Raw genomic sequence first — 27,629 nt, 5'->3', positions numbered from 1 at the left:
CAAATAGTTTTCTTCACCCTTCTCGATTTTCTCCGATACCATCCTCCCATCTTTTCCGTTGTCTACTCTCCGTTCTTCCTTACTGGACGATTTCTTGCATTATAGCTCATGGCTACTCCCGATAACTCAGTGACACGTGGCCGTACCACTTCAGTTACCTTTTCTTTATTGACCTTCGCTGTGTTAAGGAGGTCTCCGCACGTTTGCAGTGCTACATGGTTGCGTACGAAGCAGGGACAGTATCAGGAAGATAATATGCATGTGTTTTACCTTTGCCAAAAAGATTATGTTTCTGATAGCGTTTGCAAGTCTGTGTGTATGGTGTATGTGTGTGTCTGTGTGTGCGTGTGTTGATGAACAGCATAACTCGAAAAGGCTGAGATGGATTGGATTGATAATTGGTACGGGGTGGGTCTTGATGAGACGTGCACATGATTATTATCTCCATAAAAATGGAGATATATTATCTCCATGAAAAATGGAGATATATTATCTTCATAAAAAATGAGATATAGTTTTGTGTGTGTGTGTGTGTGAGTGTGTGTGTGTGTGTGTTTCCGGACTACTGTAGTCAGCATAACTCAAGAACCTCTTGATGGATTACAATGATATTTGGTATGTAGGCAGGTGTAGGGAAGCCGAAATTCAAGGTAGATTTTGGGCTCCCTGGTGTGTGACCTTGGCACTGCAGTAGAACTTCCGTTTTTCTATCTTTTGACCTGGACATGCTATGGTCCTGATTTTTTTAGTGGCAGATGTGAAGTAATGAAGAATTGGTGTAGGCGTTGGCCCCCTAGCAGCTTGCTCTAGAACTGCAGGGGCGTTATTGTGAAAATCTTCTAAGGAGAATAACTCAACAAAGGAACGACGGATTTCTATGATATTTAGTATGCAGGTAGCTTGATAACTAATGGGAAAAATCTATATTTGCAGTGTTTTCTCAAACACTCAAGACTCAAATACATGTAACGTATGTAGTTTATGGCAAGTGGAACATCAATAAATTATCGATTATGCAAATAAATTCCTACTTTGCATAATCAATGTAAAAATGCCATTAGCCATCTAAGTGGTAATTGATAGGACTGTCAATATTGCGACATGTGTAAGTTAGTTACAGGTGTTCATGACCAAACATGCATTACGTAAATGTGTAAGTCATTTGCCTAAACAGAATAGTTCATGGAGATATGAAGCCTCCGGACTCTTGTTGCGATTTGTAACGGTACTACAGCGTAACGTCTAGTTTTGAAATCACGTGCTCTTGACATGCCATGGTCGTGATTTTTGAGTGCTATATAGCTCATAGCAGACTTTGAAAGAAAATAAATCTGCGTATCCATGCTTTCTGGTATGAAGATAGTTCAAATGATGTTTTAGTTCATTATGTTGTGATTATGCATTTCAGAATCTAATTTGCATGATTACTGAGAAACTTTGCAAACCCGCTGCGGTCAATGATTGGACCATCCAAACATGTGATATGTTACTGAGAAAGATAGGGACATGTATAGATGCAAAATTATCACAGTGGAGACTTAATTTGCATAATTAAGTTGAAAATACTATTGTTCCACATTTCTAATTAACGGAAACTTTATATTTGTGGCACTTGAATGTTTGGTGAAGGTTAACATAGTAAGATATAAATCATGCAAATGAGGACCTACTTTGCATAATCCTCACGTCGCCGGTGTGTTTTTTAAACACCACTCTTGTTATCGTTATCATAAGCATGTAGAGTTCCTGAAACCTTTCGCAAACTCATGACATGATTTCCAGGAACATTACTAATTATCTTCAATTTGATCATATAGCTTATTGTAGATTTGAATGGTTGATAGCGCAGTGATGCACCAAATCCACTGTCCGAGAAAGTGACGGGCTCATCCCTGACCGATGCCAGTTGGGCGCGGGCCTTTTTAACACCCCCACAAAACTCATTTCTGCTGTACCTAGTAATTAGTGCCGTATCCGCTACAAATTTGTGCTGTACCCGGTGATTTTTGCCGTACCCACTGAAATTTCCTGCCGTACACGGAAATTTGTATCGTGCCCAGTCCTTTTGCGCTGCGTCCAATTGCGGGCATCGCACGGCCATAGTGTTTAGTCACTAGAAAGTTGTGTATAAAAACCATGTACGGCAACAATGCACTGTCTCATATACCTAGGCTGACCCAACTTCATGTTTTTTCCCCACACAATACTAACCTGGTACCTGCTATTTTTGGACTGACACAAAATATTAGATACTTTCTGTACAACAGTCGCCTTTTCTATAGATACGAGCGTCTAGAGTATGGTTGTTCGCATATCACTAGAATAAGCCGCTGTTAACAAATCCCTGACGTCAGACCCAAATGTTCACCAAATTATCAGAAGAAATACATGTATGATTAAGAGTTGAACCACAAAAAGGGCTCAACCTGGTCTTATCTTCTTGATCCCACCGCCATCGCCGGCCCCGGTGTTTACTAGTATTTTGCGCGTGAACTGTTAAAAAGTCAGAGGCTACCCTGGTTTCTCGTGCCCGCTACTCGTGCCAAGGGGGTTCGATCTTGTGCCGTTTTAGAAAAACCCGGAAGTAGAATCGAATATTCGATGCTTGGCCCTTCGACTAAACTACCGAAAACTTTCGTGCGAACGCTGATACGTAGCTCAGACGTCATAAGAACGCAGTTCACACGTCCGACATCGGTCGAGTAAGGTACGAGCGCGCTTTGTGTTTGCGCTCCAAACGCGGTTAAGCCCCTGTCACACTTGTGCGTATAAGCCATTCCGCGTGAGTTCCGTGTTGAATTTTGACAACACGCAGTTGTACGCTCAAAATATCAATTTTTTTCCAGTTATGCGCGGCGTACATATAGCGTGTGAGTAACGACTTCAACGCATCCAATGCGTTTGAGACACGTGTTATGTGCATATGAAGTGCGCAATACTCTTATCCTTGCAGCGAATAGCTACGCATCAGGTGCGTGTGCTGAGCGCATTCCGAATGCCCACAACGACTGCCGGCCGCATGCCTGGCGCACTTCCGACGACTGCTAATCGAATTACGAGCGTACCCCAGGTATGAGATGTGTTGAAACGGCAGCTGCTGCCTGCTTTTCCTTTTATTACAAGTTCAGACTCGACTACAAGAACAACATGGGGCGACGGCCGAAACGTGGCTCTTCCACCCACGCTAGCCATGGCCGTGGCCGTGGCTCGTCTAATTCTGGACCACCCGTTGAGGCGTCTAACACCCCTGATGCTGTAGGTGACCGTGATGGTTGTGTTGGCCATGGTACTGAAGACAGTCCAGTCTCACTCCCCTGGTCACGAACCTGCAAACGAGGGTGGTGAGAAGGAGCAGACCTCCGGATCACCATTACCTCAGGCCTCGTCTGCTACCCCCCAAAAGCCACGAGCAAAGAAGACCAGCTACTCCCTAGATGCTGAGGTAGAAAAGGCTTTGGTGGAATGGATCAAGGAGAACGATATCCTATGGAACAGTAAGCTGATCCGCTACAAACGTATAGATTTAAAAGAAGCTCTATGGAACGAAAAGGCGAAAGAGCTAGAGAAGACAGCCACCTACTTGAAAGGCTGGTGGAGGTCCATTAAGGACATATTCACAAGGCTACACAAGAGGAAGAGCGGAGATGGGCCCAAGGACCTCACTGAGAGGGAAGAATGGATTTTTGCCACTTGTACTTTCTTGGGGCCACTAGTCCGGCACGTGTCACAACCAATGAGAAGTGTAAGTATGGAAGGCCCTTGTGTCTTCGTTTCGTAGCTCCACCATTAATTAGTGATAGATCCCAAACTGTTGTCTTCTCTCTATTCACGGCCGGACCCAGACGGTCCTTTAGCGTGCTCTTCTCCTTCTTCTCTTTCTTTGACGAAGGAGATGGAGTTGTAGGTTGACGATGTCATGCTGGTGTTGGATGACAGCAAGCATGAGGTGTCGCCGGTTATGGCCTGGATCTGCCATGTTCGGAAGGTCTATCCACCCTGGAGTCAGAGGTGCCCTCGCATTTATACCAAATATGGAATATGCCCCGGATGTTCGTCGAGCACGCTATGTGAACGATATCCGTTAGCTATCTGTGCGTTTGTCCTACGCTACTGGTACGTGTAATGCCCTGCCCGATCGCAGGACGAACGACACTAATTCGTGACGTATATTCTTATTCGCTATACGGTCGATCATCATGCGTTGTATCTGCGCTGCAAGTGCGCGATGTGGTCGCTGCGCAGAGATCGTGCCGCAAGAGAAGCGTATTACGGCGATTGGAGTGCAAACACAAAGCGCGCTCGTACCTTACTCGACCGATGTCGGACGTGTGAACTGCGTTCTTATAACGACTGAGCTGCGTCCCAGCGTTCGCACGAAAGTTTTCGGTAGTTTCAAAACTATCAGGCGTGCTGGGAAGTGCCTTGCGTGTGCCTGCGTGCCTAAAACTATCACAAAACGATTGAGAAACGCATTAGGTGCGTATTGGGCGCACGCCAGCGTATGACAAAAATGTTAACACGCAACTCACACGCTCATGTTATACGCACAAGTGTGACAGGGCCTTAATACGCTTCTCTTGCCGCACGATCTCTGCGCAGCGACCACATCGCGTACTTGCAGCGCAGATACAACGCACGATGATCGAACGTATGGCGAATCAATGAGTGTCGTTCGTCCTGCGATCGGGCAGCGCAGTGTACGTATCAGTAGCGTATGATTGCGTACTCGACGAACATCCGGGGTACATTCTAGATTTGCTGGTATTTCATTGGTCGGGTCGGGTATTCAATTTAGTTAAGGGCAGAGAGGAAACAAACACAGTCAGCAAAGTGTGCATAACTTTTGATTTAAATAATCATTGAAATGGCCCACACAAATGTGCCCATTTTACATACACATAAAAGTTATACCGTTCGTTACTTGTGGAGGCGTCTTATAATAACAGTTTTCGTAACTACTGATATCAACGCAACCAAATTCACAAGCTAAATAAGTGTCACGGCGTGTTCCAAAAGTAAAATTGGTGTCCCTGTTGTTACACATATACAAAAGGTCCTACTTGTCGTCAGTTATGGAGGCGTCTTCCCACAACAGTTTAAGTAAATACTAATATCAATGCAACCAAATACGCTCATAATTTGATTGGCATTAGTCGGAAGTGCGTCAGGCATGCGGTCGGCAGACGTTGTGTGCGTCCGGAATACGCTCAGCATACGCACCTCATACGCAGCTATTCGCTACAAGGATAGGACTATTGCGCACTTCATATGCAAATCATACGTGTCTCAAACGCATTGGATGCGTTGAATTCGTTATTCACACGCTATACATGTATGTGCGACGCGCATAACTAAAAAAAAAAGATTTTTTGAGCGTAACGTTAACGTTACATATAGAATACAACACGGGGTATTCCGTATCACCTACGGCCGTCGGGCGATCCGACCCGCGGGAGGGCTGGGACCGAGGGTGATGCGGAATACAACGTGTTGTATTTTATCTATGTCATGCCTTGGTCATACCCACCCGAGAAAACATACATTTCAATGCGGAATGCGCCAGAAGTTGAGGGAGTTTTGTGTCTTCGAACAAGAAACTGTAGCAACATTGATTCCAATCTCCGAATCCGGCATTCGAATTTCCGACGGCCGCACAACCGGCGCGCTCGAAATGCGTTCGAAATATTCTATGATGGAAGTCTGTGTGATGACACTCCCGAACCCTATGTGATCCGGATAGTTATCACACGGTCCGGAACACCCGTATCAGGCCCAGGCATGACATAAAACTGCGTATTGTCAAAATTGTGACAGGGCGTAAGAATGGTCTCTATGGGAGGGCACTTCCACTTGCGCGTCAAAATAGGGGTGCAATTACGATATTGCATTGACGATAAAAACAGTTACGGTGTAACAAAGACATCGTGCATCACCACGCCCAACCTAACAAACGATATGCCAAGTAACACACCAATGCGACGACCGTGGAACGTGAGTTCTAGCTGCGAACGCGCAAACCGTAAAAACGGCATTTCCAATACTCCCGTATTAAAGGAGGTCATTCTCCTTCCCGTAGTAACAAGCTATCATCGTCACTTACAGGAAGACACAGTGCAGCCCTCCTGCCAAACTTGTAATAGGATACTAGTATAGTCTGTAATTTCTGTGCCATTATTATCAACATGTAAGGATAGTTAGCGTTAACGTTATCGTTCAATTCTTCTTACATGATGTATGGTAATCTCTAAGCAGATCTACACCGGTGCAAAAATCGTATAAGCTAGCCAGAGAAGGTCCGTCAGACACGGACCTTCTCTGGCTAGCTTATTCGACTTTTGCGCCGGTGTAACGTTAGATCTGCTTGAAGATTAGCTGTATGGTACTCGTGGAAAATGTGGATGTCTTGTTTTTTTTCGCCCGCGCGCACTAAATTTGGAGTCTGCAGAGGATGTCATCCATAAAATTTACTTGCTGTGGCCTTTATACACCAGGGAAGCTCAGGGGGCATCAACCTGTAATACTACATATATCCGCATGATGGCGCTGTGTAAGGTTACCGGTCCTGCCACATTGCCTGATGGGACGGTAGACGTGACAGACACAACTCCGGTCAGCTGGAGCAGTTTTTCTCATGAGAGATGGCACTTCCTCCGCCGTTTTCTTCCACGATTAGGTATGTCAGCTTATAGACACTTATGCTTTCTGTGTTAAGAAAAGGATTCTAGAAGATTGGGTTGGATAAATGAATAAATGTTTGATTTTCGCTGTGTTCTGTGGGGGGGGGGGACGTAACGTAATCATAACATGATCGAGTTGATCTGACGTGAAGAACACGAGTTTACTTTGTAGACCCAGATATCACCCTGGTAAATCCGCCGAGCGTATGGATCAGGCAAAATACAGGCTGTGGCCTGACGTTTGCTTCACAGTAATGACACGCTTCTGCCAAGGATGCTGATTCAGTTTGGCAATCTGAAGTTACCTTAGGTAGGATACCTTTATAATAGGACGTCTTGGTGCAGAAGGCATTTTCTTGCCTGTTAAACACCCTCTTCTCACTCTGTGTGTATCCTGTGTGTTATAAGCCCATTGGGCCGTTCCAAAAAAATAATCCGCTAACTGTTGTACGGAAATGTGCCCTTTATCCTCGTTCATTTTACCATGAAACCATCAAAACAAGCTTAGATCTTGCAGCAGTCATACAATGTGACTTAAGCTGCACGGACATATATTTGATTTAACATTAGCATTTCGCACCGTAGTTTGACTGCACCCAAGATTCACGGCAGGTGACTAAGAAGTCATTTCTGGCTACGTTTGATTATCCTATACGCACGAAATAGCATCAAAACCTCACAATATTGTTCTGCTACGGCAGGCATGTTCCTTTTTTAAAAAATCATTTTTTATTCATTTTGCAAAATAACGAATAAACACAATAATAATATAAAGTTATTACAATAAGCAACACATATACCCTGATCCAAAGCAAAAGTATGACACAACAAACAAACGAAAGACAAAAGTCAAGAATCAAAATAATACCAGCCAACTAACACAACACTAACACAGGAGAGAAAACAATGCCAATACTTTTTTTACAGCAATCAAATAACTTAATTATTGATATAAATAAAGAATCCATTTTTTGAACATAATTTTTTCAAATGCGGCAAGTTAAAAATCAAAAGTCCCTTTCCACATTACGGCATGGTACATTGGAATGGTCACATGACATAGAATCACGTGATTAGTTGAAAGATGGCGGATGCGACGGTAAACATTTCTCGTCATTTTATCTCTGATTATCCATGGCAGGGCTATCTCCAGCTTTAAATGTTTTTCCATCCCACTCATTGTTTGGGAGCTGATTTTTAATTTTCATTGTTGAATCTGTCACTTTAAAGTTTAAGCTTAAAAAATACATTTTCATCAGTTTTATCTCATGAAATTGATATTCTTGGGACAGAAGGGGTTGAATTCTTTTCCGTCCCAACAAGCAAATTTCCGTCTAGGGACGGAAGGACGGGTCCTGGAGACAGCCCTGATCCAGGGTCAAAAACAAAAAAAATGGCGCAATGGTTAGAACATTCGGCTGTCAAACAAGGGGACCCGAATTCAATTGCGGATTGCCCCCAGACATATCTGGACATGCACCCTGATGTTATGCCCTTGAGAAAGGCACTTACACAAAGTTTTTTCCTCACTTTGCTCAGGTGTAAATGAGTACCTAGCTTTGGTTAGGGACATCCCTCAGATAGGACGTTAAGTAGAGGTCCGTGTTTGGGGAGAGCCACGCATCACGCACGTAAAAGAACCCACCACACCTTTCGAAAAGGAGTAGGGGCACGCCCCCCTGTGTGCGATGGTCCAAACCTTACAGTCGGTATATGGGCTACAAAATCTTCAGCATTAAGTTGAAGTCAGTAGCCTTAAAACGAAAGAAGAAGGAGTGTAGGGTTAGGGGACATTATTACAAGTGAGAATGGAAGAGTGTGACATAGTTGTATAATAAATGTTGTACTTCCTCTGCCTCCAGCTGACATCTGCCCAGACAGACAGGCGATGGCTCCCTTTCTGCTCAACCATGGGACTGAAGATGAGATGGTATGATAGAGGTCCAGCTCCAACATCTGTAACAGTTGTTTGCCATTGTTAACTCTCCTTGTGTCCTTATAATTATGATCAAATGTCTCAGTCTGTGATCTTGTGTGAACCTGAAAAATTTTAAGGATCAGCTAGAGCTGTGTACCGGGTACAGTACCGGGTACAATCAATTAGGTACAGGTCCAAAATACCTGACCCTGCTGTATCTGTACTGGACCTGACTCAGGGGATGGCCACTTTGACAGATAAAATTACTATGAAATTACCGTGGCAGTGCTCTAAAGCCACTCTAAAGCTCAGAAAACACATTTGCATGGCTGGAGTCAAATTTTCATCTGTGTTTTTATATAAAAAATACCTAGCACAATCAAATATTATGTTTTTACCAGTTCAAACATGCTATTGTCCTTATTGAAAATCTAGCATTTTCTGAACAAGTAGTTTAGGTACAGGTTCAGGTCTGGACCTGTACCTTAACCCGTGTACCCGTACCTGTATACCTGTACCTAAAATTTGTTTAGGTACACAGCTGCAGGATCAGCCTGAATACGGGTCTGTCAAAAACATTTTGGCATTTGTCTTTCCATTCATGTATGTTCTGGTGCCCCACGCCAGAACATACATGAATGGGAAGACAAATGCCTGTACTATCCAGCTTATCGGGGAAAGTTCCCATAATTTTGTAATTGCAGCATATCTCTCTATATATCTCCATCTGTCTATGTCCAAGGAAATGGCTGTAAACAAACCCATGTTCATCATAGGGAGATAAACTATCAACGTGACTGCCATGTTTTTCTCTTAAAAAATGCCATCCTCTGCGCATGCTAGTACGCAACCCAAATAAGGAAATTCTCGGAAACTGAAGGGGTATTGTCTACACTTGGGGCGCTGCTCGGGTAGCGTCGCTGCCTGTGATGTCATGATCAGCCTCATTTGCATTCCTTTTTGGTGAGGAGTCAAACAGCAAGTATAAAGCCGTGGCGCCGGCCGGCCGGAACAATGGGACGCAGCAGAGTTTGACAGGGCAAAACTAAGGCCGCGGCGGGGTGATAATCCAGAGCCGACTCCTTCTATAGCCTCCTTGAATACACATCATATAAGAGTCACAATTATATCATGAAAATTCCAGAAAATAAACACCCATGAACCAAGGACCTTCCATAGAATTAGAAGATGTCATTTATTGAAGGAATAAGATCTTGCATTAGAATTATAGTAAAAATATTTCTGAATTCTTACGCAGAGAGATTTCACAAACCTGACTTTCAGGTAATGCCATCATGGTTCCAACCTCATTTTTGTGAACAGGTGCAATGGTGCACCTAACCTAAAAATGTAGGTGCACAGAAGCAAATTTGGGTGCACATAATGAAGTGTTACATTGAATAGAATAAGCTTTCCACAACAAAATTTTATCACAGACCTTGTTACCTATTTTCGGAGCTTTGATCTGAAAGGTTTTACAATATTTTTCTGACAAGTAAATGTCATGATTATGCTGTACAAAATGTATATCAGGCAACACCAATTTTATTTGTTGATTCTTGGATTTTTTTATAAAAAATTGGAGCGACAGGGTGAAAGAAAACAAAGATAAAATTTTGTTGCAAATAGTCGGGTGAAGATAAGGGCTTACTTAACATTGGCCTTAGAGTACAATTAGTGCCTTTTACATTATGTAGCCCTACAAATATCTCGGTGTCAAAAATTAGGTGCACGGCTTCAATTGGAATTTTGGGTGCTCAAAAGTGCACATGCACCCAGTATATCCACTCCTGGCTCTAGATAACGTTAAGTTTCATTATTGCACTGAATTGTCAAAAACAGAGAAATTCATTCTGGTCAAACTCAGGATCTACATAATGATTGGACTTACAGGTCTCGCACCACATTTCCTCTGCCGTACGGGTTCAGGAGTCCTGCCAAATCCCGGAGCTATCCTGCATAATCCCAAGAGATATCGCTTGAAATCTGAAACAAGTTAATGCGAAATCCCATGAAATATGCCACAAGGCTTGATGAATATCCTAAAGTCAACACTAGTACTAGTACCTCAGGTACAATATTTCCAGAGAATTCCAAAGAACACTGACCATTTCCATCCGTGTAGGAATGCCAGGGCTACAAGACCAACAGCTACAAGGCCTGTCTGTGCCTCTGTCTGGTGGTGCTGTGTGGAGGAGGACCGGTGGGCGTCCTGCTGGCCATGCTGGTGTTCCGCTGGCGACCAGACTGGAAGCTACGGGCCACGAAGTCACGCTGTCCGCTGTACCAGGCAGACGCTGTCCTGCTGAAGGTACGTGCCACACATATAGAGGCAAACATACAATGTACCAACCAAACTAGACACTTCTCCAACTAAAACTGTGCATGCCCTGATATCTCCCTGAGTTTTTATGGAAGGATTGCCAGATTAAGTATTCTATGGTGATCAGTGTCATGTGCAGTGTAGATTAGGCTGCCATTTTGTAACTTCTGGCTATGAGTTCTGTGTGCGTATACGTAGTCCAGACAGATAGCTAGATAATTAATGGTGTACTTAAACCTCGTAACATTAATTACTTCATCTGGCCCTGTCATTGGATTTGTTAGTAGTTTACTTCATTCAAGAACAGCACATCGAATTACACGTTGTTGATGATAATGGCACAGCTAGCAATTAAAGACTGATTTATTCCAATTACAAGTTTGGTATGAAGGCAGCACTGTGTCTTCCTGTAAGTTGGTGACAAGAAGCAAGTTACTACAGCTTGCCTACATACATTTGTACGGATTCTTCACCATTGCTACATTTGAAAATGCCATTTTACGGCATGTTTTTGGGTTAGGACTCACAGATGTTTGAGACTTGCATTTCTGGTATATTGCCCTTGTCGTATAGGGTAAAAAAAATCTAGCTTTTTATTTCGAAATCATCCGAAAATCGATGCGCGCAGATGTCATCCATAAAATTTACTCTCTGTGGCTGTGTATTTCAAGGTCAGATATTTTTCACTGGACCAGTCCTAATTACCTTCGCCGAGAAGGTTATGTTTTGCACAGCGTTCGTGTGTGTGTGTGTGTATCCTTCTGTCAACACGATAACAAATTTAAAGGGAATGCGTAATGGATTGTCTTCATACTTGGTAGGTAGGTCTTGTTGAGACCTCAAAATGATTAGATTTTGGGCCCCTTAGTGGCCTTATATGGTACTGCAGTGGACCTTCTGGTTTTGATATCTCCTGTTCTTGGACATGCTATGGTCGTGATTTTTTCTAGTGGTAGATAGCTTTTGGGAGGGATAGTAAGTCATGTCGGTTTGGGCTCCCTAGCGGCTTTTAATTTGGGAACTGCAGGAGCCAATTATATTTCAACCTTTTGGAAGAGAGTAACTTAAGAGTCATTGCGCAAGAAAACCAGGCAGAGGTTGGAAGATGGGGGTCGGCCAAATCAGCTCGTACTTTGTATTTGTGATACATTGTAGGTATGTGGAACTATGAACAGCTATCTAATCAAAACCCTCTACTATATATGTATACAGGTATTTTTCGTTATGTAGTTCTGGGACTCCCCTCAAAGACCCTTAAAAATCGAACAATTTATGGTTAAAGATTACTGAAATTGCGATGGCTACCCTCAGTTGATAGTTATGATAAAGATATGGACATAAGTTTTATGTTTCCATATAGCATGGTTTCCAGAGTTTTATATACCAAAAGTAGAAGATCAGGCATTGAAATTAAGAGGGTGTATTAGGGGGTTATCAAAAGCAATGAAAGCAGAATTTTCATCTCGCTAGATTTTAGTCATTTTTGAAGGGGCTTTTTCTCCCATCATCAGCAATATTGATGAATGATTTTAATATCTTCGCTGGCTAAACAGTAGGTGGTCTTTATCAATGGGAATTTTTAGTTTTTTTGACTAATGATAAATCAGGTAATCACGTCTCACTACGGTGTAGGCTGTGGCTTTTGCTGTGTGGCTTTGAAAATTCTGAAAATGCCAATTTTGGAAAAATTATTGAAATAAAAAATTCATGACGAAAACAATCAACAATTCACAAATGTTTTAAGACTTGCTGAATCTAATATATTTTGTTGAAAAGTCAACGATAATTGGAGAATTTGACTTTCCTAGAGTGCACTTAGGCCACAGCAAATAAATTTCATGGATGACATCAGCGCGCACATTGATTTTCGCCTGATTTTGAAATAAAAAACAAGATTTTTGTACCCTTCGGGAATGGTCAACGTACCAAAAATAGTACATGTCGCAAACTACTGTCAGTTCTATCCCAAAAAACGTTCTAGATGCCATTTTACATGAAAGAATGCTGAAAACTCCGTACAAATGCATTGTACAGTCAATTATTGTGTATGCCGCTGTAATTAGATTGCTCCTCGTCACCAACTTACAGGAAGACACAGTGCAGCCCTCATGCCAAACTTGTAATGTACAGTCAAACCTGCCTAGGCGACCACCTTTTCAACGCGACCACCTGGCCATGGCGACCGCTTTTTCTCGGTCCCGAAAATTTTCCCCATAGGCACAAGCATTAAGCTGCCTGCCCAAGGTGACCACCCGTCCAACGCGACCGCCACGAATTGGGACCACACAGAGTACAATCCCTGCCCATGGCGGCCGCCTAATAATGTTCAAGCGTGTGGTGACATCAGATCATTTTGCTGTTGGATTTCACGGAAATGTTTTCAAGACTTTAAAGGACAAAAATAAGATCAAAAATATATGGAATAGCAATGTTATAGCATCGATTCCTCCATGAAATGTTTTAATAAAACGTTCCCCCTATAAACATTGTCAAGACAAATGTTTGTGATGTTTACGTTGTTGTGCCTATCATAATCTTATAGTTTAACGCAAACTCAGTTCCGTTTAAACTCAATTTTCAAAATTCCGCCGAAAAATGACTTCGCGGCGGGCAAAACATCAGGCGAGAAATGTTGTTCCTTGGTCCCGATGCCATCTTAAATTTGGGGCGGCCCGGATTTGGCGTACCACTGACCTTTCTAAAACATGATGCTTTTGTGTATGAACATATACGAATACTCTAGTTATTGGTGAAAATCAAAATTATTATTTTCTTTTTATTCCCATGAACCTCACAAACCTTTATCGGACGCTGTGCGTTCTGCTGCACTGACTTACCCTTCGATGCGGTCGCACAGAGCTTGGCGGCGCGGCGCGACGAAATCACACCGTTCCGTTTTCATCTTTAGTTGTCAGATCGAAAACTTTTTTACCCTTTCATCCAGCGGTCGGCGCCCCAAAAAAGGCTGGGACCAGCAAGGGTTTTCTAGGGATCTGTCTTAGGCCTTAAAACTTCGATGATGTGTGTGTGTGTGTACTATTTAATGTAACATGTGAATGCGGGAGGGCGCTGCGAGATCATCGAGGCAACCATTGTTTTGTAGTCAAAATTATGACGAAAATTTGTACACGATGTAGCGGTATACAATTATTACATCGATAACGGAAAATGTAATTTTTGTAGGATCTTTCTGTCAATAAGAATTGAACCTGGTGGGGGTCATGCTGTCTAAATTCACATAATTTTCCATCCATTTACGTACTGTATTTGAAAACCTCTACCTGGAAACATGTGAGTGGAATCCTCTTCATGGCGACCACCTGTCCATCGCGACCATTTTTGCTCGGTCCCCCGGGTGGTCGCCTTGGGCAGGTTTGACTAGTTTGTAATTGCTGTGCCATTATTAATAACAACGTGTAATCCGATGTGCTGTTCTTGAATGAAGTGAACTATTAAAGTACGCACTTTTGAAACTTTTCAAAATCCAAAAAGTGTCTCGGGCCATCGCCAAAGCGGGGGTGCGTACTTTATTTGAGGTCACTGTCCGGACAAATCGGAGCAGAACCTCAAACCAGCCGGAACACGGACGCAGGGAGCTTCCAGTAACACCGATTCATCCATCAAACGTTTAGATAAGAATGTTGACGCATAAAAATAAAGTTGAACTTCAATAAACAACAGCGTTTCTTTTTATGTGTTATTGATATTAACACAAAAAATAGATACGTTCCGTACACTACAAGTCATCGTACTTAGCACCCGGCACACGGATGGTCCGGGACCCAGGCGATCCCAGTGCCCAAGGACCCCGAAAAATTCACTGGCAACGAAAGTTTATTGGAAGAAGATTTATGAACGGTAAGATTCAAAAATGATGTACGCAGTTGATGTTTAGTTTATTTAAAATGAATAATACAAATGATTTATTTGTTCAAACCTTTATATAATACCACCGATAAATGTCAGGGACTGCGAAGATACGTATCCTCTGTATAGCATCCTAGGTATTTTCAATATCTTTCCAAGAGTACAGAAGGCACCGCTGAAATCGACGAAGATTGTTGAAGCGACATGGACGCTACGCCATCACAACAAGTCTCACCAAGTAGCGTTTGATCCTGGCCACGCTATCCACATCTTGTTTCCAATATCCAATCCCTTGTGTGAAGAAATAGCGTCGAATATTATCAAAAAATCCTCCGGTTATAATACTAGTTGTATCGCGGCATTAAAATTATTGCAACAGTTTGCACAAATATCGCTAATTTATCATCTAGAAAAACTTTCCCACGGCAAGTTCTGGCGGCTTGTGGAAAAACAACACGTTGATCACGCCCTCAATACGGAACAGAGGCTGCCGCCGTCCATCATTGTGTTAGCAACCGCCAGTCCATAGCAACCGTCTGCCAGTGTCACTGGCTGTTTTGAAAAGTGCGCGTGACGTTTACATAAATTTACCATATTTAGATGGATGGGCTAGGCTTGAATCACGTGCGTGATTGTACATGTCAATGTCAGCAGGTAAACAAAAGCCGTCCGGAACTAGCCCCTCGCTGCTCTTTATACAGAATACTGAGCGTTCCCGCAGCGCCGCTAGGGCACCTGCTAATGTTTGGCGGGTCGCAAAAAGCGGCTTCTCTTGATTTCTAAAAAACGTGCGCGGGGGCCGCGGTCCCACGCCACGTAATACATCAATCGTTTCCAATGTGCTTAATGTATTGAGAAAATACGCCGCCCTCGCATCCCAGAAGTTTGCACTCAGGCCGTACGTTTTCTCTGTTACTTTCACAAACTAACTTGAGTATTTCAACCTGCCATTACATGCTGTTTTGTTTATCGTGCGTGTAAATTTCAAGGAACTTTTTAACACTTTATTACATATTGTTTTTACAATTTCAGGCAGACATTAAAGTCATATCGGATCTCCATCATGTAGCTCACGTATTTCAATTCAATGACGGAATAGCACGTGCGTTACGAAAAGTGAAAGTTTGTACAATTCGAAATAATGTAACACAAAATTTCTAAAATAATTGCGACCTTTGCGCCGTGGGGAATGCGAGCGCTGAGTAGCAGCTCAAGTCCGACAACATGTTACAAAACGTAAAGAAGCCGGGTATGGCAGCATGTGCGTTTTGAACATTGGAAAAGCGGGGCGTTGCTTCTCCGCCCACCACGCGGACGGAAGATTGAAACTTGCATATCTCATGGCCTGTTGAATATGATAAACGACTTAAATCTCTTTTAAAACAATAATTTGTGGTAGGAACTGCCGTCAAGACATGTACTGGTCGGGTCATTTCAACTATGGCGTCGGCCCGGAGAAGGGGTGCGTACTTTATTCAGGTTTTTGCATTTTACGTTTGAGGACCGCAAATTTGCCCAGAACTTTCCTCGAATCGGGGGTGCGTACTTTAATAAGGGTGCGTACTTTAATGGAGAAAATACGGTACTAACAAATCCGATAACAGGGTCGGATGAAGTAACTAATGTCATGCGGTTTGAGTAGACCATTGTCTAACTGTCTGTATGTTGAAGACAGAATGAAAAGACGGGTGATTCTTAAGGCATTGGCCAGCAGTTCAGACAGCCAGGACAGCAATAGCGGAGAGCTAGTCTAAGAGAACTTCAGCTGAGGAAAAGTGAGCAGAGCCAGCAACATGTAGGCACCGTCAGTCTGCCTCACGACTCAGGAGACTCTCGTCACAGATTTGATATGTTCTCACATGATTTGTCCCCAAACTGCCAGAAACCCCGGAAGTAAGTCGGGGAACTGGAAGTTGATGTGAGGTAGTCTATGCCAGCACACATCGGAACGTCCTAAGAATCGCGCGGCGCAGGTTTCAGTTTATTTACAGCCCACTAGTTTGTTAGTTTCAGAACCATTGAATCCGGAGCCTGACTTTTTTCATCTGCAAAATTGCAGATTCAATTTTTTTTCTGCAGTCTTGAAAACCTTTCTGCAAATTGCAGACATGCAATTCGAACATTTCTCACTCACATCAAGTATGTGGATGTGAGATTAACCTGACGAGACTAGCACCCAAGATAACTGCTATCTCTGATAATAAGTTATTTCTATGCCATTGTAGTTGATAATAAATCACGTTTATTACTGATGACAGACTGATATCTGTATGTTTTTCAGGACATCTCTGACCGGTGGTGGACAGAGACTGTGGACATCATCTATGTTCCGGTTGATGAATCGTAAGTTCGGCTCAGCGTAGTGGAATTAACTGCACAAAAACTTGAAATCCATGTTTTGATATTTCCTTTCCTTATACATGTATAGTTTTTATGTAAGGCCTAGGAACAAAATGTTGTGTTTCTGATTACCCAACCAACCATGGCAAAAACCTGCCGACTCTATTCTTTCTTTGTGGTCGGCTGCTGGCAGGGGACATGAAATCTTTCTCTATAGTATAGAATACAATATGATGCTACAGGGCTCAAAGTGTATGTCCACCTAAAATTCAAGCTGTGCACATGATTTTTGACTGTAAGTGCACTGGTGCACCTAGATATTTTTATATGTTGTAGTACTATAATTATTGTACATTAGTATAAAGAATATTCTTCAAATGTAAGTATCAGGAAAAGCAAATATGACGTTCTGTAACAGTTGTACTTTCTTTGATGTATTACTTTTTATGCAGCAGAGTTAAACTTTGTAACGTCCGTTAACCTTTATTCATCACATTACCTTTATCCGTCACTTTAAAACGGTTTGTCAGTAAAAATCTACCTCTAGAGATCTGGAATGCAGATTCTTTCTTGTGCTTTACAAAGTCATATGTGATAAGGTATACGACATAAAACCTTGTAAGTTTGAGGTCACAAAGATCGCATGTTGCAGCAACAAGTTAATCAATCTTCCGGCTTGTTTCCAATGCCATTACTCAAGCCGTGGGAGAGCGGTAGCGGTCAGAATTTTGATGAATCCTACAACACAGGGACCTCTATGTCACCTTCATCAACCTCACAAAGGCCTTTGATATACGGTGAGATTTCCATGAAACGTCAGTTCCACAAGGGGATGACAGGCATGTCCAGGACGACGGAGAAACATCCGCAGCCTTCCCAGTGACTAACGGAGTTAAACAAGGATGTGTCCTGGCGCCAACACTCTTCAGCATTGTCTTCACAGCCATGCTCACCAACGCCTTCCAGGACAGTGAGGAAGGAACAGGCATCAAGTACAGGACTAATGGGAAGCTCCTCAACCAACGTCGACTGCTTGCCTTAACAAAGGTAAAGCGGACAGTCATCAGAGACCTCCTCTTTGCAGATGACTGCGCCCTCAACGCTGCGAGTGAGCAGGAAAAGTAGTCTTCAACTAACACCTGTTCTCTGGGTCCTGCGACAACTTCGGCCTCACAATCAGCACTGAGAAGACTGAAGTCATGTTCCAACCTCGTCCTGGCAAGACCTACAAGCAGCCCAGCATCACAGTTCATGGTCAAGTCCTAAAATCTGTAGATAACTTCATGTATCTGGGTAGCACTTATATGTCAGGACACTCAAATATAGACGAGGAAGTGAACTGCAGAATCGCCAAGGCCAGCAGTGCCTTTGGGAGACTCAGACGAACTGTCTGGGAGAGAAGGGGCATCAGTCTCAGCACTAAGCTCAAGGTAGTTGTCGTCACAGCACTTCTCTATGCCTGTGAGACTTGGACAGTGTACATCAGGCACGCCCGACGGCTGAACCACTTCCATACAACATGTCTACGCAGACTGATGAGAATCCATTGGGAGGATCACATTCCTGACGAAGAGGTACTTGCCCGTGTTCACATGCTCAGCATACACACCCTCTTGGAGAAGGCCCAAGCTAGATGGGGAGGGCACATCCGACACATGCCCTAAGTTCTACTGTATGGGGAACTCACAGAGGGCAAAAGACATGCTGGACAATCTCAAGGCAACACTGAAGAGCCTCAGTCAGCATCCCAGTGGAAAGCTAGGAAGACACCACATCCAACCGACTCCAGTGGCGCGGAGCTGTTCATCAGGGTGCTCGTCTTGCTGAGACTCGTTGCAGCACCATGGCTGCCAGCAGGCAGGAAGGGCATGGAGGAGAACCCCACACATGTACAGCCATGCCAGTACCCAGCCTACTGTGCAGCATCTGCGGTTGGTGTACCCGGGCAAGAATTAGCCTGATTGGCCACACCTACACCCACAAGGGCGACTGAAGTCAAGGTCTCTATCGACAACGATGGACGACACATCACATCATGATCACATCACTCAAGCTGTGTGAGGGCGGTAGCGGTCAGAATTTCGAGGAATCATACTTGCATCGTCACAATGATAAAGAATAAATTGATAAACTGTCCATCTATGACACAACAAACAAGCCTTTGCCACCCTTATCAGCGGCCTTTCCAACACATAGTATTTACTAAAACAGACGCCATTTTCAATGCCCGCTCGTCACCCCTAGTCTGAAAATGCTCACATCCCAATACACAGCAAGACAGATCGCTATGACCATACCAACAGTTTAACACGGCCCCCACGTGGGCCATTTTGTACCATCTTTGGCATGCCAAACAATGAATCAAATGTTCAAAAGAACGTCATAACCATGAAGTGGAACAGTAGAACGGAGTTGCCACTGCTTGATGTATTTTAGGGAGACTGTTGTTGTCGTTGATAACCTTGTGTTCATCATCATTTGCGGGCATCAGGAACTGATGCATAGCGGCAACAGACATGCGTAGCTGTAGTCATGGATATAATGATTGATAAACAGCCTTGCTGTGTTATTGTGATGGATCAAGGTTCCGCTCAGAATAGAATCCCAAGGGACGTGCTCTCAGTTACACTCTCTTTGAGGTGTTATTTTCTCACTTTAGCCCAGAAAGTGGATGACCAAAACATGTGTACTAATGACGGGGAAAACAATGTAAACAGCGCACGCAACATTTCTTGGAATGCTCAAATTAAAAGCCTGCTTGATTATTCATGGTTCAGTGCTGCATATGCTAGGATGTGATGGATAAAGGTTAACGAAGTCAATCATGTTTTGCTGACATTCAGCTTTATTTCATGTGGAGCATCCAAAATTCTTTCTTTACACCTAATTGTTTTCTATTGGGTGCACCAGTGCTCCCACATGTATTTCCAAAAGTGAATTTGGTGTCCTGTTCTAAGAATACTAGTTCCTGATGCATTTCATGCTGTTTTGTTGATTACTTTGGCCGAGATACATTTTTAAAAAACAACTTTTAGCAAGATTTGTGTGTTATATGTTATACAAGACCTGAATGAGGAATGCTTTGCATCTCTATTTCTTCATAAACACGATTATCTTGCTTGCTGTATGCATTTTGTCTTTTCAATAGAAAATTGCACTTTGTCTAGATCTATATAGCTTGATCTGCAATTCTTTACTGATATATATTTGACTTGCAACAACTCTTTTGCGCAGTTAGATATACGACCACCCATGTAACTGTCTGTGTTTCATGTTTAGTTGCTAAGATTTTTCCCTAAAAGAAGGATGGTTTTGATTAACATCAACACCAGACTGAGCAACTAAGGAGGATTTGTAGACAATATTTTTGTTGTTTGCTGATCCAAAGAACAACTCAGCAATAGCCCTACATACAACATGGTACATTACCATTGAATTTTTGGAATAATCTAAAAACTGTCAACATTCAGAAAAGAAACATTCACAAATCAAAATATGATTCATTTGCTGGCAATTCCCAAATGATTATGGTTGTTGAAAGATTAAGATGATAATTACATTGTAATACATGTAAAAACGTTCCAATGTTTTCTCTCCTTACAGCATGCTCCATGTCCCAGACTGGCTTGCCCCGTACATTAATGCCTGCCCTGATTTTCATTTGGACCCAAAGACTCAAACAGTCGCAGCAAAGCAATATGGGTACAGTAGTAGGGCCCTTTCTACTTATTCCAGCCGTAATCTAACCATTAATAAAAAAAATGCATTCCATTTCACCATAATGACTGATCAATGTATGAAGGCTGTGAACTATCTATAATTGAAAAGTCATTGATTTTCACAGCTACATGTACATTGTACTGTGTACAATCATCTAATCATCACAATTGGCAAATCCATGATCATGGTACATGATCTAGATTTTAGAATTCTGACAGTCCAATCGTACACTATTGGAAGCCATTGTATAGTCTCTGTGGTTCTTCCATTTCCCTCCCCTGAAGAAAAAAAGCAAATTTGACAATTTTGATGTAAGTTTTACTGATGATGTCCAATGTTGATAGATTATGTATCATCATCTCGGCCTGGTCATGGGAACTTTGACGGAAGTGTAGACTTCATTCCCAGGGACACATGATTCTGTACAGCTTGAAAAAACTCTTTCTTGCAGTACAAGTTGTCCGGAACCAAGCATGCTTCTCTTGCAAGTTCTAAAGTTCTTCTACTTAATATGGATCTTTTCAACTTTTTCTAATTGCTTTTACATTTTGTACTAATTGCTTTTACATCTCTACTCAAACTTGTCTGGCTAACATTGATATTCTCTGTTTTGTGCACTACTTGTACATAAAGTGTACTTGCCTTAAATTCTTGTTGAAGTTATTATACAATGCATGTACATGTATGTTGAGTGATGTAACTGTAACTGTTGTACCAATACATGCCCATGGGTACTCTGTAGGTCCTTTGGACAGGTGGAAGACTGTAGTTATAAAGAAGAGGATGGAGATGAAGAGGACGTCAAGGAAACTACAAGTTTGACATCCGTCAACGACAAGGTAGCTGTAGTTAGAACTGGACAGTGGTGGGAATGACAAGGTAGCTGTAGTTAGAACTGGACAGTGGTGGGAATGACAAGGTAGCTGTAGTTAGAACTGGACAGTGGTGGGAATGACAAGGTAGCTGTAGTTAGAACTGGACAGTGGTGGGAATGACAAGGTAGCTGTAGTTAGAACTGGACAGTGGTGGGAATGACAAGGTAGCTGTAGTTAGAACTGGACAGCGGTGGGAATGACAAGGTAGCTGTAGTTAGAACTGGACAGTGGTGGGAATGACAAGGTAGCTGTAGTTAGAACTGGACAGTGGTGGGAATGACAAGGTAGCTGTAGTTAGAACTGGACAGTGGTGGGAATGACAAGGTAGCTGTAGTTAGAACTGGACAGTGGTGGGAATGACAAGGTAGCTGTAGTTAGAACTGGACAGTGGTGGGAATGACAAGGTAGCTGTAGTTAGAACTGGACAGTGGTGGGAATGACAAGGTAGCTGTAGTTAGAACTGGACAGTGGTGGGAATGACAAGGTAGCTGTTAGTAGTTAGAACTGGACAGTGGTGGGAACGACAAGGTAGCTGTAGTTAGAACTGGACAGTGGTGGGAATGACAAGGTAGCTGTAGTTAGAACTGGACAGTGGTGGGAATGACAAGGTAGCTGTAGTTAGAACTGGACAGTGGTGGGAATGACAAGGTAGCTGTAGTTAGAACTGGACAGTGGTGGGAATGACAAGGTAGCTGTAGTTAGAACTGGACAGTGGTGGGAATGACAAGGTAGCTGTAGTTAGAACTGGACAGTGGTGGGAATGACAAGGTAGCTGTAGTTAGAACTGGACAGTGGTGGGAATGACAAGGTAGCTGTAGTTAGAACTGGACAGTGGTGGGAATGACAAGGTAGCTGTTAGTAGTTAGAACTGGACAGTGGTGGGAACGACAAGGTAGCTGTAGTTAGAACTGGACAGTGGTGGGAATGACAAGGTAGCTGTAGTTAGAACTGGACAGTGGTGGGAATGACAAGGTAGCTGTAGTTAGAACTGGACAGTGGTGGGAATGACAAGGTAGCTGTAGTTAGAACTGGACAGTGGTGGGAATGACAAGGTAGCTGTAGTTAGAACTGGACAGTGGTGGGAATGACAAGGTAGCTGTAGTTAGAACTGGACAGTGGTGGGAATGACAAGGTAGCTGTAGTTAGAACTGGACAGTGGTGGGAATGACAAGGTAGCTGTAGTTAGAACTGGACAGTGGTGGGAATGACAAGGTAGCTGTAGTTAGAACTGGACAGTGGTGGGAATGACAAGGTAGCTGTAGTTAGAACTGGACAGTGGTGGGAATGACAAGGTAGCTGTAGTTAGAACTGGACAGTGGTGGGAATGACAAGGTAGCTGTAGTTAGAACTGGACAGTGGTGGGAATGACAAGGTAGCTGTTAGTAGTTAGAACTGGACAGTGGTGGGAATGACAAGGTAGCTGTAGTTAGAACTGGACAGTGGTGGGAATGACAAGGTAGCTGTAGTTAGAACTGGACAGTGGTGGGAATGACAAGGTAGCTGTAGTTAGAACTGCATGGACAGTGGTGGGAATGACAAGGTAGCTGTAGTTAGAACTGGACAGTGGTGGGAATGACAAGGTAGCTGTAGTTAGAACTGGACAGTGGTGGGAATGACAAGGTAGCTGTAGTTAGAACTGGACAGTGGTGGGAATGACAAGGTAGCTGTAGTTAGAACTGGACAGCGGTGGGAATGACAAGGTAGCTGTAGTTAGAACTGGACAGTGGTGGGAATGACAAGGTAGCTGTAGTTAGAACTGGACAGTGGTGGGAATGACAAGGTAGCTGTAGTTAGAACTGGACAGTGGTGGGAATGACAAGGTAGCTGTAGTTAGAACTGCATGGACAGTGGTGGGAATGACAAGGTAGCTGTAGTTAGAACTGGACAGTGGTGGGAATGACAAGGTAGCTGTAGTTAGAACTGGACAGTGGTGGGAATGACAAGGTAGCTGTAGTTAGAACTGGACAGTGGTGGGAATGACAAGGTAGCTGTAGTTAGAACTGCATGGACAGTGGTGGGAATGACAAGGTAGCTGTAGTTAGAACTGGACAGTGGTGGGAATGACAAGGTAGCTGTAGTTAGAACTGGACAGTGGTGGGAATGACAAGGTAGCTGTAGTTAGAACTGGACAGTGGTGGGAATGACAAGGTAGCTGTAGTTAGAACTGGACAGTGGTGGGAATGAATGCCTTTACTGCTACATGTGACCAGAACAATCAAGGATTAAAATAAAGGGTGTCCTTTTCACTTATCAGGGTAACATAGTGACGTATTTCACACAAAAACAGTCATGACATTGTGTTCATAAAAATATGTTGAATGAATCATTTGGGGTTACTTTCACTACAGTTATCTTTTAGTTGTAGTATGTTTTCCATACTGTTTACTGTGGGAACCAGTTTGCATTCTGAGATTACCACCATTGTTTTCACTTTGGGAGGTTACTTGAATGTGACCAAGATGATATTTCCTTCTATAAGCATTTGCCTTATTCCAGTGGTAGAATGAATATTACTTTTTCCCAGTGTTCTACAATAATGCAGAATGTCACAATTTTGCTTGCAATTTAAAAAAATATTTTCTGCAAAAACACAAGCCTCCATACTTATATTATATGTACAACCTTCATTCTCAACCTAACAATGCCTACCTAGATGTGCATCATATTTAGCCTTGCAACATTGCTGCTTCTTTATTCTCTCTAATTTTTACAATAATAATTGTTTAGTGAAGTTTGGAACAGGAATAACATTGATCTACATGTGTGTGAAAAAATTCAAATGACAAGCAAATTTACTAAATTGAAATTGGGACAGCAAATGCCTACATTATTTTGTATTTATTCAATATCAATCAAATCAAATAGTCTTTTGTTAATTGTGTAAAAAAATCAACAACCTGCCTGAAGGAGGAACAAGGACATAATATCCTTGCGAGGAATAAGTGATGCGTAATTAAGATCACACCACCTGTGACAAAAAAATGCACACCACGGCCCACGGCAAAGGAAAAGATAACATTTCAAAAATCAAAATGGTATTACTGGAGGGCATAAAATGCCTCACGCAAAACCTCCCCTCTGTGTAGTTTGTCACTTTCGCGCATCGTAGGTTTCAGTTATATGTACAGCGCTGCTAGTAACCATCCAATCCCAAGCCTGATTTTTTCATTCTGCTGCAAAATTGCAGGTTGTCTAATTTTTCTTCTGCAATCTTGAAAATCATTCTGCAAATTTCAGACTGCAGACGGGTATTTCGAACACTGCCTTATTCTTTGTAAAGCGAATCTGCATAAAAGAACTTTGCAACAGACCTGAGTTAGCTTACAGATCTGACTTATGTGACAGAGATTGTCATTTTTGTATAGAATCGTTTTAAGTACAGTACACCAATGCTGTAGGACTGATGCAGGCCATGTATTTATTCTTTGTCATATTTTCTATTGTAATAGTTGTTAATTTCTTCCTGTTTAATGTTTTTCTTCCCAGGAAAGACTTAGTGTGCGGTTCTTTGACCACCAGCGCCGGCGCTACATTTGGGATGCCAGCACCCGCTGCTTCACAAGACTCAGGTACGTCTCAGTTTCCACAAGTCCTCCTCAGATGACGGGATTCCTAGATTGAGCTGTCAAGAATCCATTTTGTGTGAGATATGGCTAATAAGTATGATTCATCTTTAATATTGTTATTTTGCCTCCAAAATTAAGGTTGATATCAAGTTGAATGTGTTTTTAGAATCTTCCACTGAGTGAAAAGTAGGGCTCTCACCTTTGTCTGATAAAAACGGTCAATAATTCATTAAAAACTTGCAGGATTCAGACTTGAACCTGAAGCAATAAGTGACACATGTTTTCAGTGACCACTGACATTACTGAGAAACATTTATTCACGTTCATGTACACATGTAAACATTGCAAAATACATGTATTGTACTATCTATCAACCAGAATGGGTTAGGGGGGAGTGTCTATCTTATTACACGAGAGCATGCAATTCATAGAACGTAAAGACCTTGCTATACAAGCAGAAGATGGAAAAACTGAATCAATATTTATAGAAATCCCTGCATCTCCCTTAACAATGGAAAAGGGTCTCATAATAGGCTGTATTTATGGACCCCTAAACTCAGATTTAAAAAAATTCATAAGTGACCTTACCCTATACCTAATTAAATAGATGCTATCGATAAAGAAGGCAAAAACTGTTATTTGATCAGTAATTTCATCAAATTGATCTATTAAAAAGTGCAAATCACTCATTAACTGCGGACTTCCTTTAATTCTTTGTATTCGTGTAGTTATTTCCCAACCATCACCAAACCATCAAGAATAACAAATACCTCAGAGACATTGATAGATAACATATTGGTGAGTTCTTTAACGAGCCCATGCACATCAGGTCTCCTTGTTACTGATATATCTGATCACCTCCCAATATTCCACATTATAGAATATGTAATAGAGACAAGAAAATTCATTGTGTAAAACGCATTTAGTGCAGAAAATTCAATGGAAAAAAAGTTTGACAATTTTAAACATGTTTTATCAGAGGAAACGTGGGATTGTGTACATAACAACTCAAATGCAAACTCTGCTTATTCTAATTTCATGCAGATTTTTAATTCACACTTTGACACAATGTCATGTTTCCCCCTATCGACATCTACAGCAAAGCAAATCTAGGCATCGACAAGCCTTGGTTTACTACAGGTCTGCACAAGTCCCAGCGCTCGTGAGTGCGACTCGCACACATATTGTATGCGACCAGTTTTGTGAGAATGCGACTAGATTTAAAATCACGGTGGCACGGTGCGACAATAAAAAAATAAGACCTGCGCCAGGATAATGGCTGCAGAACTAAGCGGTAAGCTGAAAATATTTAGGTATTCCAACCCTACCGCAAAAATCGTAGGTGAATTTTCTATCATGTTCCCACGCCCGCGGTACAAAAACTATCCGTTCCCAGTGGCAAAATTACCCATAGAAATAAACGATATAAGTTTCTATTGTTTGATTTGTAAAATGTTTCAAACGCCAGAAATTGCCGATGAAAGTGAGCGCTAGCGGCCGTGCGCTTCTGGAGGGCCGCCATGATGTTTTTAGACCGCAGCAGAATGACAAGCCTGTTTCCTGCGCTCATGTTTACAACTGTTCAATCGACGATTTTTTTCGATCAAAAATCAATGAATCAATTTTTATCCCCAAAAATATTAAATTTTCTTTTTGTTACCGGTATCATTTCACAGCTCATGATCTGCCCGTCCTTATGGTGCTAGTTTCATTCTGCTGCGGTCTATAATGCATAGCAAAGCTTTCTCGGCCTGTCATTGGATGTCGGCGCCGCGCGGTCTGACGCGCGAAATTTGAACTGCGCGTTTCAAAGGAACCGAAGATATTTGACTGGGCCGGCACAAACAGATAATTTTTGATACTATTGAGCAAGAATTTCAAGGATATTAAAGTATTTTGGATTGTTTGTAGACAGAGGATGGGGGTTAAAAAATGCCTGTAAAAATGTTGAACTTGATGCCAGCAGTGAAGTTTCAAATTATGGAATTTGACTTTATTTGTTTTGGTCATGAAAGCAATAGATAAGTTTTAGAGTTATCTATTTATTTATCATTCAGTGTTATGTGAATCATTACTTGCCTTGTTCCAAGTAAAAAATACCATTGTGTATTTTTCAACTTGTTGAACTTGAGGCACCGTGGCCCCCGGATAGGGGCCAGCTGTGGAACCTATGCCCAATTTTTTTGAAAATCCCAATATATCACTAAAGCTTATGTCATTTTTAATGTCATCGCAAATGGTCATGTGAATCATCACTTGCCTTGTTCCAAGTAAAAAATACCATTGTGTATTTTTTCACTTGTCTTGTTGAACTTGAGGCACCGTGGCCCCCAGATAGGGGCC

The 27,629-nt window shown here is 42.4% G+C and overlaps 2 protein-coding genes across 5 annotated transcripts in view; both read left to right on the top strand.

Moving 5' to 3' along the window:
• The first annotated feature begins 3,268 nt into the window (after positions 1 to 3,268).
• On the top strand, positions 3,269 to 3,778 carry LOC136443039 (uncharacterized). The gene has a single exon (XM_066440090.1). The coding sequence runs from the start codon at positions 3,269 to 3,271 to the stop codon at positions 3,776 to 3,778; it is 510 nt and encodes a 169-aa protein (XP_066296187.1).
• Positions 3,779 to 6,522: 2,744 nt separating this feature from the next.
• Positions 6,523 to 27,629, top strand: part of LOC136443656 (polyamine-transporting ATPase 13A3-like) — a 66,494-nt gene continuing 45,387 nt past the window's right edge. For 3 of the 4 annotated variants that reach the window (XM_066440975.1, XM_066440974.1, XM_066440977.1), the window contains exons 1-7: positions 6,523 to 6,673; positions 8,540 to 8,607; positions 10,721 to 10,906; positions 17,067 to 17,128; positions 20,729 to 20,827; positions 21,588 to 21,684; positions 25,207 to 25,289. In XM_066440975.1, coding sequence (XP_066297072.1) covers positions 6,535 to 6,673; positions 8,540 to 8,607; positions 10,721 to 10,906; positions 17,067 to 17,128; positions 20,729 to 20,827; positions 21,588 to 21,684; positions 25,207 to 25,289 — 734 coding nt within the window. In that variant the 5' untranslated portion in view covers positions 6,523 to 6,534. The remainder of the gene's footprint in view (positions 6,674 to 8,539; positions 8,608 to 10,720; positions 10,907 to 17,066; positions 17,129 to 20,728; positions 20,828 to 21,587; positions 21,685 to 25,206; positions 25,290 to 27,629) is intronic. The other variant, XM_066440976.1, reaches the window with a different exon arrangement.

The sequence above is a fragment of the Branchiostoma lanceolatum genome, chromosome 10 (genome assembly GCF_035083965.1).
Source record: "Branchiostoma lanceolatum isolate klBraLanc5 chromosome 10, klBraLanc5.hap2, whole genome shotgun sequence".
NCBI classification, from domain to species: domain Eukaryota; kingdom Metazoa; phylum Chordata; class Leptocardii; order Amphioxiformes; family Branchiostomatidae; genus Branchiostoma; species Branchiostoma lanceolatum.
Note: the sequence above shows the minus strand (reverse complement) of the source record. Positions and strands in the feature narration are given on the sequence as shown.